This window comes from Mustela nigripes, chromosome 12, assembly GCF_022355385.1.
Source record: "Mustela nigripes isolate SB6536 chromosome 12, MUSNIG.SB6536, whole genome shotgun sequence".
NCBI lineage: Eukaryota > Metazoa > Chordata > Mammalia > Carnivora > Mustelidae > Mustela > Mustela nigripes.
Window position 1 is genome coordinate 102899561 of NC_081568.1, and position 14189 is coordinate 102913749.

The following is a 14189-nucleotide window of genomic DNA, read 5'->3' on the forward strand; positions in this document are numbered from 1 at the left end:
AATTCTACTCTTGGTAGGTTGTGTGTTTCTAAAAATGGTACCCATTTCTTCTAGATTATGTAATTTGTTGGCATATAATTGTTTATAGTGGTCTGATAATTCTATATATTTCTGTAGTATCAGTTTTAATGTTTCCTCTTTCATTTCTAATTCTACTCTTGGTAGGTTGTGTGTTTCTAAAAATGGTACCCATTTCTTCTAGATTATGTAATTTGTTGGCATATAATTGTTTATAGTGGTCTGATAATTCTATATATTTCTGTAGTATCAGTTTTAATGTTTCCTCTTTCATTTCTAATTTTATCTATTTATTTTTTCTTTCCCTTAGTCTAGCTACAGGTTTGTCAGTTTTGCTTATCTTTTCAAAGAACCAGCTCTTAGTTTTATTGATCCTTTCTGTTATTTTTCTGGTCTCTATTTCATTTATTTCTACTGTTATACTTCTTATTTTTCTTCTTCTGCTGGCTCTGGGTTTTAATTAAATGTAGTTCTTTGAGATATAAAGTTAGGTTGTTTTTTGAGATATTTCTAATTTCTTAATATGTGTGTTCATTGCTATAAATTTTTCTCTCAAAACTGCTTTTGCTGGATACCATAATATTTGATATGTTGTGTTTTCATTTTCACTTATTTCAAGATAATTTTTTTTTCTTTTAATTTCCTCTTCAACTCAGTGGTTGTTTAGGAGAGTGCTGTTTAGCTTTCACATACTTGTATACCTTTTTGCTTTCCTCTTATTGTTGATTTCCAGCTTCATACAATTATTGTCAGAAAAGAAAGTTGGTATGGTTTTAAGCTTCCTAAATTTGCTAATATCAAATCTACTCTCTTAATCCCTATATCTCTCATACACGGTTTCTGAGAGGTCCTGGCTTTGATAATTAGAATCAATAATGAGAGTAGATATAAAGACAAAGAACACTCTGGTGAGAGATTTGGTGGGAGCTCAGATGCTAACAGACTCCTGTGAGTGTTATTCTTAGCTTTAAGATACACATATAACTGCCCTACGAGCTTTACTAAGACCTTGAGGGAAAGAAAATTTTGCTACCAGAGATATTAAATATTGATCCTGATGCAGCTTCCAAACTCTGCCTTAAACCACACAAATACAATCCCTCTGAAGAGACTCAGTATACATTACCCCATCTTCGAAGATGAAAATAATGTATTTCCCCCTAAACTACAACCCTATCACTTATAGAACATTAGTTTTAAACTTTAAACAACAATGGAAAAAAAAAAAAAAACTTTAATTGAAGGGACAGACATAGTGAAGGGCAAACACAATGGAAAAGAGTTTGAAGAAAAACCAGAAAGAAGCCATGGAGAATGTTTCAAAAGGGAAGAAGCAGTATGTTAAGTCAAATGCTAACAAAAGATCATGAAAGACACTGACAGCAAATTATCCACTGGGTTTAATAAGAAGATAGTCAATGACACTGGAAAAGTCAGTGTTAGTGGAGTCACGGAAGTCAAAATCAGACTGAGACAGACTGAGGAGCTCTGAAAAGAGGAAATAAAATTAGAAAAAGGGAATGAAATAGGACCTAAATAATAGACAGGAGACACTTATATAATACCACTATGTGCCAGGAAATATTCTTAAGAGCATGACACATATTAACTAATTTAATATGTACAAAATATCAGGTTTTGTTTTCATTTACTACGACCATTTTAAGATTGGAAAAGTATGGAGATTTTAATATAAAAGCACAGAGTGAATAAGCAGTGGAACAAAGTTAATATTTATTTTTTAATTTTATTTTTTAAACACAATTTCAGATTTATAGAAAAGCTGGAAGAATAAAAACAACCTCTGAATACCCTTCACCCAGATTCCTCAAATGTCATCACTTTACTATATTTGCTTTAGTTTTCTATATATACACAGATATTTTGTTTCCTAAATTGAAAGAAGTTGTAGATTTATCCTTAAACATCAAAATACATCATTGCAAACTTTGTAATTAAAGGAATGCTCTTACATTGCTATAGTAAAATGATTTAAAAATTAGAAACTGAAATACTGAACCAATACTACTACCTAATCTACAGATTTATTGAGATTTGACCGATTGTCCCTACCAAATCTTCCCAAATCCTTCAGAGAAAAAGAAAATTAAAAAGTATGTGTTGCATACTTTTAAACTCTCTCAACAGGAAACAGTTCCTGAGTTTTTCTTAACATTTCATGACATAGGCATTTTTAAGGAGTGTAGCATTTTGTAGCATATTTTGTAGCATACTCCCATTTGGGTTTGTCTCATGTTTCTTCTTCCTCTTTTTTTTTTTTAATTTTATCTTATTTTTTCAATGTTCCAGCATTCATTGTTTATGCACCACACCCAGTGCTCCATGCAATACGTGCCCTCCATAATACCCACTACCAGGCTCATCCAAACCCCCACCTTCCCTAGCAAAACCCTCAGTTTGTTTCTCAGAGTCCACTGTCTCATGTTTCTTCTTGATTATATTCAAGTCATTCACTTTTGCAAAAATTCAACAGACCTGATGTTAAGTTCTGTCCACTACATCATATCGGGTGGTGTTTAATTACATTGCTGGCAATGTAAACCATGTTCATTTGGTTCAGGTAACACCTGCAAGGTTTCTCCATTGTAAAAGTTAATAGTCTTTAATTTATGTTTTGTAATTAAGTATCATATGAGAATATACTCTGCAACTATACAAATATCCTCTGACTACCTGAACTTTTACCCCCTATTTTTTACCATTTGTTAATGAGTCTTACCTCAGTCTATTATTATTGTGATGGCTTGCAAATGGTGATAGTCTAATTTCATCATTCCTCCTACATTTATTTGCTTTGTACTGTAAGAAAGAGCTTTCCCTTCTCCCTTAATCATTCATTCATTCATTCATTCATCCCAGTGTGGTCTCAACAGAGTCTTACCCTATTCAATAGGCCATAATCCTTTTACTATAATTTATTTTGCTTTCCAAATTGGCCATGGGGAGCCCCTTCAAGCTGGCTTTTGTGTCTTTCTGACACATCTCTACCATTCTGTGAGCATTTCCTTGCTTTTTTTGCCCAACAAGATGTTCCCAGATCATCTTATTCTTTCCTTGCCCTTGTTCTAAAATCAGCCATTTCTCTAAGCAGCCCTGTCCGTCAAAGGGTGAATGAAATTTAAAAACCAAGGTCTACCAAAAAGGAATGCAGTACTACATTCCAGAACATGCACAAACTTTGAAAACATACTAAATTAAAGAAGCTAGACACAAAAGGCCATTTGACATATGATTCCATTTATATCAAATGTCCAAAATAAGCAAATCCATAGAGACAAAGTGGATTTGTTAGCTGACAAGGGCTGGACTAAAGGGAGAATCGGTTTTACTGGAATGATGAAAACATACTGGAATGTATGTTGTTGCACAACCTTACGAATACACCAAAAACTGCTATATTATGTGAGTGTATATTATGGTATAAAATTATATCTCAGTTTAAAAAAAAAAAACCAATATCTAGGCACTAGGTGTGTTCATTTGTATTGAGGCATTACTGCATGCAGGCCCTCTCAAAAAAATAAATAATTGTATACCCAATACACACATTCATATGCATATACATAAATGTGTGAACACACACATTTACACACTCACATGCATCTACAATTTATAAAGTCATGAAGTTTACACTGAAATCTCCACTTCCAATCTAACAATGCAGCATTTATTGCATCTTTCCCCTTTTCCAGATTTGTAATTCCCTTCCACAACAGTGTAAAATCTCAGAACCAGGATTTGAATCCAGATAGTTAAGTTCTCTTAGCCACCGCATCTTAAGATGTCCATTATCTTAACAACACTATAATTTATTGACTAAAACCTAGTTAAATTCAAAAAGATCACTTAATTGGTACTCACAGTTATACTGTCCAAGAGTTTAGCCATATGTTTAATAATTTCACCATGTTGTGCAGGTTGCATTTGCAGTAATTTCTTAATAACAACTACACTTTCAGCAACAACTATTTCTGAAAAAGAGAAATTATTCACATTAAATATGTATAATACAATTCAAATGCAATATTCCTGGTAAAATATGAATTTAAGTTAGCAAAATATTCTACATGTCTCAAATGACTAGGTGTAATCTATAACCACGAGTAAATTTCCAAACTTTGGGGGTGGATACTATCTTAAGCAGAGGAGTATACTTTTAATTTCTAACTTCTGTTGTTGCCTCCGAACTTCTGATATCCCCTTCCAATACCTGCCTCTTTGAATGAGAAAAGCAACGCGAGATTAGATTTTGCTGCTCACCATAATATTCAAGTGTCTTTAAGCTTTTAACTATAACTTTCAAATACTTGATTTCTACCATAAGATGGTAATCAAATAGCCACCATGTAAGTTATTTGGTTCCTATCAACTACATAATGGGAATAAAACACCTACAATCTAAATAACTTTTTTTCCAATTCTAAAGAAAACAGCTAACTAAAACCAAAAAAAATTCCTTAAGGGATATGTCCAGAAAAGTAAGTATTGAAGATCATTAATGGTAAGAAGGGTGTTACTATAGAAATAGCACTGACTTCAGAGCCAGAAAGGGTGGGCTTATGTGCTGGATTGTTTCCATTTGTCCAGTGACTCCACTCTCTCTGCCTTTCCTGACCCACTCTTTGTCCTCTGCAGATTGCATCAACTAGACTCCCTTGTCCCTGGCTTCCAGCTATGTTTAGCTGATAGGACATACTAGCAGGAGATCAAGGGGGCAGAAGAAGAGAATTTTTGCTATCATGGACCTCTACTACCAGGTTTCCCTGGCAATGTGTACATTCTTCTACTGATAGTTTCAGTGCTTCTGAATGGTTCTCGCCTGCTGAACTGTTCACACTCCTTACACCCCTTTCCTTCAGCTCTAGATATGATAAAGGGGCTTCCCATAGTCAGTAACCTGTTAGCCTCTGGACGTTATATCATACCTTCTTGGTTTCTCTTAATCCTGCCCACATCCTATAAATAGTTCCTTCAGGGGCACCTGGGTGGCTCAGTGGATTAAGCCTCTACCTTCGGCTCAGGTCATGATCTCAGAGTCCTGGGATCCAGCCCCGAATCAGGCTCTCTGCTCAGCGGGGAGTGTGATTCCCCACCCCCCTGCCTGCCTATCTGCCTACTTGTGATCTCTCGCTGTCAAATAAAATCTTTGAAATAAATAAATAAATAAATAGTTCCTTCCTTAAATTCTCTTCAATCATACCTTTTAAGTATGCCATCTGTTTCTTGCCAGAGCAAGAAATATATTTCTTATTATATATAATATATAACATTAACTCATATAATAAAACTAATATATATATTAGTAAATCTATAACTAATAATATTATTATTATAATCAACTAATATAATAATTGGTCCTGGGAGTGACTCCAAAGGAAGCAGTTCCTGAAACTGGGATTCTGAGATTGAGTTATCACACTGAAGTGGCTAATTACTAGTCCAGAGTTACATTTTTGGTGGTACCAGCAGATAACTGTAATCCAATTAGATTACAATTTAGAGAACTTATGGAATGATTCTTATATAAACAAATACTAATGCTACTGAAGCCAAATAAATAAGTCTACAATGCCTTCACTTATTATTTTGACATTTTTTATTAATAGGGCTTCATGGACATTAGAAATTCCCCTGGCATACACTACAAATGTGCATTTTAATATTATACTAGAAATGTCATGATTTGTGCTGTTATTCTCTGAAAAAAAATATGTATATATTTTTAAAAAGGTTTTATATATTTGTTTGACAGAGACACAGCAAAAGAGGGAACACAAGCAGGGGGAGTGGGAGAACGAGAAGCAGGCTTTCTGCCAAGCAGGGAGCCCAATTTGGGGCTTGAACCCAGGAACTGGGGATCATGACCCCAGCTGAAGGCAGACAGATGCTCAATGATGAAGCCACCCAGGGGCCCCTAAAATGTATTTTCTTACCTGGCTCTAAGAATACAAGTAAAATTTTTATCCTTTTTATCATTATTAAACATACTTATTTCAAATTACATAGCCCTTTCTCCAACAGAATGATAAATTGATGGTTATACAATGCTTTAGTTTACGATATGAGAAAATGTTTCTTTCTCTTCTATAGTAATATATGGTAGGTACCTTATTTTCATTATTTTAAAGATGAAGAAAGACAAATGCCCTAGAACTATATGACTTTATCCAGAATTCAGAAGGTACCATTTCATCTCTAAATTCTAAGTTAAGAGGTGCAGCTACTATACAAAGACCACCACTTTGAGCTTTGATGAAAACAAATGTTAAGATCCTGACTTTGTCAAACTTATACTCTAGGTAGGAAATTCCTTTTAAGGCAGATCGGTCTAGGGGTGCCTGGGTGGCTTAGTTGGTTAAGTGACTGGCTTTGGCTCAGACCATGATCCTGGAGGCCTAGGATCGAGTTGCACATTGGACTCCCTGCTAAGCATGGAGTCTTCTTCTTCATCTGACACCCCCCTTATCATGCTCATTCTCTTTCTCTCAATCAATAAATAAAATCTTAAAAAAAAAAAAAAAACAGGGGTGTCTGGGTGGCTCAGTGGGTTAGGCCGCTGCCTTCGGCTCAGGTCATGATCTCAGGGTCCTGGGATTGAGTCCCGCATCGGGCTCTCTGCTCAGCGGGGAGCCTGCTTCCTCCTCTCTCTCTCTCTGCCTGCCTCTCTGCCTACTTGTAATCTCTCTCTGTTCAAATAAATAAAGAAATCTTTAAAAAAAAAAATCCACAGTATAAAATTTTTTTATTTTCAAAATGTACTATTACAAAACTAGACAAAGAAAAATATTGTATAATTTTAATTATACACATGGAGAGGCAGGATTGGCTATAGCTGAAAAATATATTTGGTATCATTTATCCTTTGATGCTGTATTACTTTCCTATTGTTATAAATTACCACAAACTTAGTGGCTTAACACAATACAAATTCGGTGTCTTACAGTTCCAGAGTTAGAAGTTAACAATTTAGACCTTAAGGGGCTAAAAGCAAGATGTCAATAGGATACCTCTCTATGGAGGTTCTAGGTGAAAATCTATTCTTTGCCTTTTCTAACTTCTGCAGGTTGTTCACATTCCTTGACTCAAGGTCCTGATCTAGCAATGGCATCGCTTTAATCTCTACTTCTGACATCTGACTTTCTTGACCTCCCTCCTTTTCTTAAAAGGACCCTTCTGATTTCCATCTCAAGAATCTTAATCACATCTGCAAAATCCCTTTTGCCATGGATTCCCTTCTGCCCACAGGTTCTGGGCATAATAACCTGGACATCTTCAGTAGAGGTCTTTATTCACCCACCCCATGTGCCCTCTCACCCCTTCATGTAATGCCACCCTACTTTTCTTTTACTCTATCTCCTGTTTTTCAAAGACCACAGGACTGCAGTGCTGTTTGCTGTTCTACCATAAGCACAAAATGATCCTGTGTTCTGGACCTTTCCTAGCTTCCTCTTTGTTCTTAATAAGACTTAAGGGTCCTTACTGTAAAAAATAGAGCTTACTGTTTTGTTTTGTTTTTTAATTTAACTTCACTTTGGTAAGAACACTTAAAATGAGATCTACCCTCTCACAAAACTTTATCTGCATTATTGTTGATTATAGGTATAATGTTGTACAGCAAATCTCTAGAGCTTATTCAGCTTACTTAACAGAAACATTATGTTTGCTGTTTAGTAATTCCCTATTTCCCTTTCCCCCCACCCCTGGTTACTATCATTCCACTCTCTGATTCTATGAATTTGACAATTTTAGATTTCACACAAGTGGAATCATAAAGTATTTGGCTTTTCATGGCAGGTTTATTTCACTTAGCCTATGCCTTCAAGGTTACTACAGTGTACTATTGCCATCATTTTGCAAATGAAGAATCTGAAGCACAGGGAGATCGAGTAATTTATTCAAGATAACATTAACATTCAAACATAGGTAGTCTAGTTCTACATGCAAGCAGACAGTCCCCAACAGAGTAAGTGGTCAATACACAGAAAAACTATAACATACTTATTTTATATTACTGTCTCCCTTCATTAGACTGTTAACTCTGTAAAGGCAGGAACCTTTTATAGGCTGAATGAATATCTTAGTCACCTATTTAACACTTACTAAATATCCCAACTATATTCAAGTTCTCAATAAACATTTACTGAATTATATAAAACTTAAGGAAATAAAAAATAGTCCTCTGTCTCAATCCTTCTAGTTTACAGTAGATGGTAAATTTATTCAGCCAAATGAAATGCAGATTTCTCATAAAGATCCTTGAGAAATTTGTTGTATTAATCTCAGATAGTGATACTGAATTGTTTTAGGCAAGCTTCAAGTCTGCCTTGAAAAGTCCTCTCCATGTCAAGAAGGGAGAAGTCAGAAACATTAAAAAATAAAAACAAAACATGGGGCACCTGGGTGGCTCAGTGGGTTAAAGCCTCTGCCTTCAGCTCAGGTCATGGTCTCAGGGTCCTGGGATAGAGCCCCACATGGAGCTCTCCGCTCAGTGGGGAGCCTGCTTCCTTCTCTCTCCCTGCCCGCCTCTCTGACTACTTGTAATCTCTATCAAATAAATAAATAAAATCTTTAAGACAAAACAAAACAAAAAACCTACAAGTCTAAAAACAGCGTGTTAAATATATGTTAAAACAAACAAACAAAAAAAACAATGGAGCCTAAAGGCTGCCCCTAAGGGTTTAAGATACATTATCTGAACAGATGAGCAGATATTTCTATTAATATAAAATCAAGAGGGCGCCTGGGTGGCTCAGTGGGTTAAGCCACTGCCTTCGGCTCAGGTCATGATCTCAGGGTCCTGGGATCGAGTCCCGCATCGGGCTCTCTGCTCAGCAGAGAGCCTGCTTCCCTCTCTCTCTCTCTGGCTGCCTCTCCGTCTACTTGTGATTTCTCTCTGTCAAATTAATAAATAAAATCTTTAAAAAAAAAAAATAAAATAAAATAAAATCAAGAGTCACAGATCTTAGAGCTTCAAAAGATCCTAGAGATTTTAAAGAATCTGAGGCCTCTCTCTAGATACCTATTCCTAAGAGCAGATTTTTTTAATAGAAGAAAGGAGATCTGTTGTCAGGATTGGCCATTTTTAAGTTAAAAATATTATTACTTTCCTTAATGCTACTGATTTTAATATAAATATTCTCCTTATTTGTTTTACTAATTTTAATGAGGTTTCCAAATGACAAAAGTATACTCATATGAAAAAGAATTAATGAATCAGAAAGGATAGGCTAATGATGATTATACAACCAAAATCTGAACAATTAACGTTTCTAAATATTAAACTACAGAGAAAAAAGCCATTATTTTAATGATGGTTTTGATTTATCAAAAACAAAAGCCTAAACATCAAAATATCAGAGTTTAAATAAGTAAATTCTCCTACTTTTAAGAGTGAATGTAGATTATTTTAATCTCCCATCACATAATTACAAAACAATCTATTCTTTCCTTCAAAGTGCTACTGGGGTAGAATATTCATCTTTTAAATGAAAGTCAATAAAAGGTATTTTTCAAGAAATTGATATATTACAAAACTGAAGTAGAGATGACTGCTTTAAAATCTACAACAATTTCACATGAGGGAAAAAAAAGGTCAAAAACTAAAATTCAGAAACCTTGAATATATTTTGTATTTAAAAGAACTAATGAGTGTTCTAATTTATAGTACTTTTTGTATACTAAATTTTAAAAGAAAAATTACCCTAGTAAATCTTGGTTCATAATCTTTAATGTTCTGGAAATATTTTCCCAAGAAATGTATCATAAATAATAGAATAGAAGGTCATTATTGAGATACAGGTAATAAAACATGTTTTTCAACTCATATTTTGAAGTGTAACACAAAAATAGAGACAAAAAGAATGAAAAGTAGAAACAAGTAAAATGAATGACATTTAGCATCCTAATCTCCTCTAGTTACTTTCGATAGTCAATTAAATTACTTTCCTTGTAAATTTTTGTTGCCACTTAGTTTTAATATTACATGTAGAAAAATGTTCTACCCATCATCTTATCTTGAATTTACAGGATTAAAGTTTATAATTTTATGTTCACAATAAAAAAACACTCTAAATTGGGCTAAATTTTGTTTCAGTTTTTTCATTAGAAGTAGTGATCACAATAGTATAATTTTCTAAAGAGATTTACATGTGGGATTTGATAATTAGGGATAAAAGAGTTACTTAGTGAAAATACAAATAATAATATAAATAAAATTTAAATATAATCAATTTTCTTACATTTCAACTTTGCTTCCTATGTCCTATATGCCTATGTTTAAATATGACATATTTATACTTAGAAGTCCACAAATCATTTCAATGATTTTACACAGAAAATTGAACTTTTCCTAAAAAGAATCTTTTTTAATCAAATATACAATTATAATAAAAAATCCTCTACATAAATTATTATAAAGGTGAAAGGGACTAATACTGATCTTTCTCCAAATGGCTTTATTTATTCTAAAGTCATACCACAGAAATAACAGACATTTTACTACAGAACAGTATGAAATCTAGATTATGCATTTTACTGGTTATCACCTATCAAGTTTTACAAAATGTTTACATGTTGTTTGGCTTAAAAACACAAAGCTGTTGCAAACTGATGACTTTTAAATTGAATTTAATATTGAATATAAAATTATTAGCTGAATTTCTGAAAAGAAAAAAAAAACTCTGAAGGTACACAATAAACATACTTTTTTGATCTAGCCACTTCTCCATGTTATAGTCATTTGCCTGCTTTTAGCACCCTCTGCAGGTGAACCAATATTATACGTGACTTACATGTCCTAACTAAGCGGTAAAATATAACCTTTGTGGAAAAGGCATAATGAAGGTGATTAAACTGTGAAGAAATAAAATAAACAAACTACCGTTTCTTAGTTCTATTTAAGAAAAACAAATACTGTTTGCAACTTTATTATCTAATTTACTAAAACACTACAAAGGTGTGTGTGTGTGTGTGTGTCTTTCTATTTCGAGGATAAATTGCTACTCCCATCATGATCATGCTACTGACATACAAGAAACACTAAAATGAAATGTTAAAAAATGTTAGAATTTAAAGATAATGCCAAGAGTACTCAAACAATAAATTACTTGAAAATAAAATTATCAACTTACCATCTCTGTTAGACAACAGACATACCAGGCCATTGAGGCATGTATCAGTGACTTCTGAGATGTTGGTTGCACATCTGCCTATGGTTTGAATAGTGGCTGCTGCAAACTGTTTATCCTGGCTTTTCACATAGGTCTAAAAAATAGCATTTCAATTAGTTTATACTTTGGTACCATCAAGTGAACAAAAAGATATACTGAACTTTGTCAAAAATACAAATTTTAGAATCTATAATATTCTCATTTATATGTACAACAGGGCCAACTGATGACTTAGTTTAATTTAATTTTGTTTTTTTACTTAAAGAATGTGCCTACAGAAGAAGCACATTTTCAAGCCAGGTTCATTCACCTGTGGCCACAGAGGCTTGTGACTCCAAAACAGATAGTGGGGTGCAGTCACCCAAAGACAGCAATTAGTTTAAGTGCAAGGTTGAAAGAGATGATGAGAACTCTCTCTTTGGAGGTTTCAGTTCATTTAACCAGCAGCATCTGTGAGTCTATGAAAAAAAGGGCTGCTTTTTCAGAGACACTGAATCTAAAGTTGGGAGAAGAGGAGGAAAAGGACAAATATACTAATGACAAACATTTTCAAAATGTTATCTGAATGGTAGTAAAACTATAATAGCTACAATGAGCAGTATTGCAATAAAGATTTTAAAAATACTCAGTCTGTAATAGAATTCCCTACTTTTGAAATAGATTTTCTTTAAAAGAATGTTTTAAAAACATACTGTAAACTATGTATTTATATAAACTTAAAAAGAAATCACTGATTTAACAATAGCAAGTTAAAAAAGCTTTATAAAATTTAATATAGCCCTAAAGAATTTCACTTTGATTATAAGTTTCCTAATTTAAAAACTCAGCTTTTCTTATTTATAGAAATAAATATGCTTTAAAATATGCATACTTACATTTCTATATTATAGTATATGTAAACAAAATTTAAAATTCTATTTTCAACTGAATTTTTAAAAATGTATTTATTTTTGAGTAAGCTTTACTCCCAATGTGGGGCTTGAACTCATGACCCTGAAATCAAGTGTCACATGCTCTACTGACTGAGCCAACCAGGCATCCCTCAACTGACATTTTTAAAAAAAGATTCCCAACTTCAAATGAGATGTACATAATGTAGAATTAACACTATGGTTATTTAACATACCAAAAAGGATGTACATTTAAATGGTGTCAAAAGGACAAATAAAAAAAAATCTAAGAATATCTTAAAGCCATACAGATTTTGCGAGAACAGCACAAAGAACAAGATTAAATACTGAAGAAATAAATTACACAAATTCTCTTACTTCCATGTAGGAAAGATCAATTGTATTTTAACAGGTTCCCAGTTGATGACCTAATTTCCTCAATTACAAAAAATATCTTTAAAAAATTCTCTACTTGGGGGCACCTGGCTGGCTCAGTGGGTTGAAGCCTCTGCCTTCGACTCAGATCATGATCCCAGGGGCCTGGGATTGAGCCCCACATTGGGCTCTGTGCTCAGCAGGGAGCCTGCTTTCTCTTCTCTCTGTCTCTCTCTGCCTGCCTCTCTGCCTACTTGTGATCTCTGTCAAGTGAATAAATGAGATCTTTGAAAAAAAAAAAAAGGAAAAAAAATTCTCTATTTTACTCAAAAAGTAACATAACCTATAACCCACATAAATGAGGTACAAATATTGACAGTGATAAAAGTAGATACATAAAATGTGTATCAGAAAGTCTAACTAGACAATGGCCTTATTAAAAATGCTGATCTTAATTGAAATGGCCAGATTACCAATATTTTGAGATAGGTTCAATGTGTCACCTCTGTATAACTAAAAACTGCCATAAAACTGCCTGAGATTCACTGCCTACATCCCCAGTAAACTTGACTTAAGCAGGAAACTGATAGCAAAAGGACAGCCCAACTGATTACCTACAATAAGAAAAAGGACAAACAAAAACACTGAGACAAAAATTAAAAACTTAAAAATATATATATAAAAGCAAATTTATAAAAATGAAGTAAAAAATCAAATCTAACCAATGTTCTATAGCTATGGATTACTGGATAAAAACTTGAGATACTATATTTTCTGGCATGCATAAATATGACTAGATATCCAAAACATCCTAATTTTTAAAAATTATTTATTTATTTTGGGAGGGCGGGGCAGAGAGAGAAGAGAGAGAATCTCAAGCAGGTTCTACACCCAGTGTGGAGCCCAAAATGGGGGCTCCACGTCACAAGCCTGAAATCATGACCTTAGCCAAAATCAGGAGTTGGATGCTTAACCAACTTAGCCAGCCAGGCACCCCAAAACATCCTAATTTTACAAGAAATTCTTCTAGAAAAATAAATACCATGGAAGTACAGCAATCCAGTTATAAAATTATAACCTATGGAGATGCTGTAATATTCTACTACTCCTGTTAAAAATATAAGATCATACAATTTAAAAACTCCAGTATATTTAGCTAAAAGGAAATTTAATATAGTTATACAAGAGGATTATAGCAACAAAATAAATGAAATCAATAAAAGTTGGGAGTTAACAAAAACTGATTTGCACGTAACATGTGGTACATTTTCACTAAGAAAACTGCTGATAAGGTACAAAATTCACAATACTGATAGTAGATTTTCTGTTGCTATCCTGTACCACTAAGTCTCTGGAGCTGACTCCTCCATCTTAAAGTGCATATATCCAGGAGATAGTTTTTGAATAATATTTTTTAAGGGTGTTTGGCGGGGAGGCACCTCATCCAATTGCATTAATGGTTTTAAAAAGTACAACAAAACAAAAATAATGACAAAAACATCGTAACAGGAGAAATTTTAGACCAAAAATACATATAGCTAACAGGTCATTATCTGAAGAGAGATAGGACAGTTAAACAGGACAACTAAGTAAAAAGTGAAGCCACTTTCATGAATGCAGAGTATGGAATGGATTAGTGATGATGACAGCAGAGACATGGAATCCTTACCAGTAACATAATGTAATTTAAAACAACAACAACAGTCATAAACCAGAC

General features: G+C 33.6%; 1 protein-coding gene across 4 annotated transcripts in view; it reads right to left on the bottom strand.

Moving 5' to 3' along the window:
• The window catches only part of AP3B1 (adaptor related protein complex 3 subunit beta 1), a 284409-nt gene that overhangs the window by 136250 nt on the left and 133970 nt on the right, over positions 1-14189 (bottom strand). For all 4 annotated transcript variants that reach the window (XM_059418118.1, XM_059418119.1, XM_059418117.1 and 1 more), the window contains 2 exons: positions 11169-11301; positions 3901-4010 (listed from right to left, as the gene is read on the bottom strand). In XM_059418118.1, coding sequence (XP_059274101.1) covers positions 3901-4010; positions 11169-11301 — 243 coding nt within the window. The remainder of the gene's footprint in view (positions 1-3900; positions 4011-11168; positions 11302-14189) is intronic.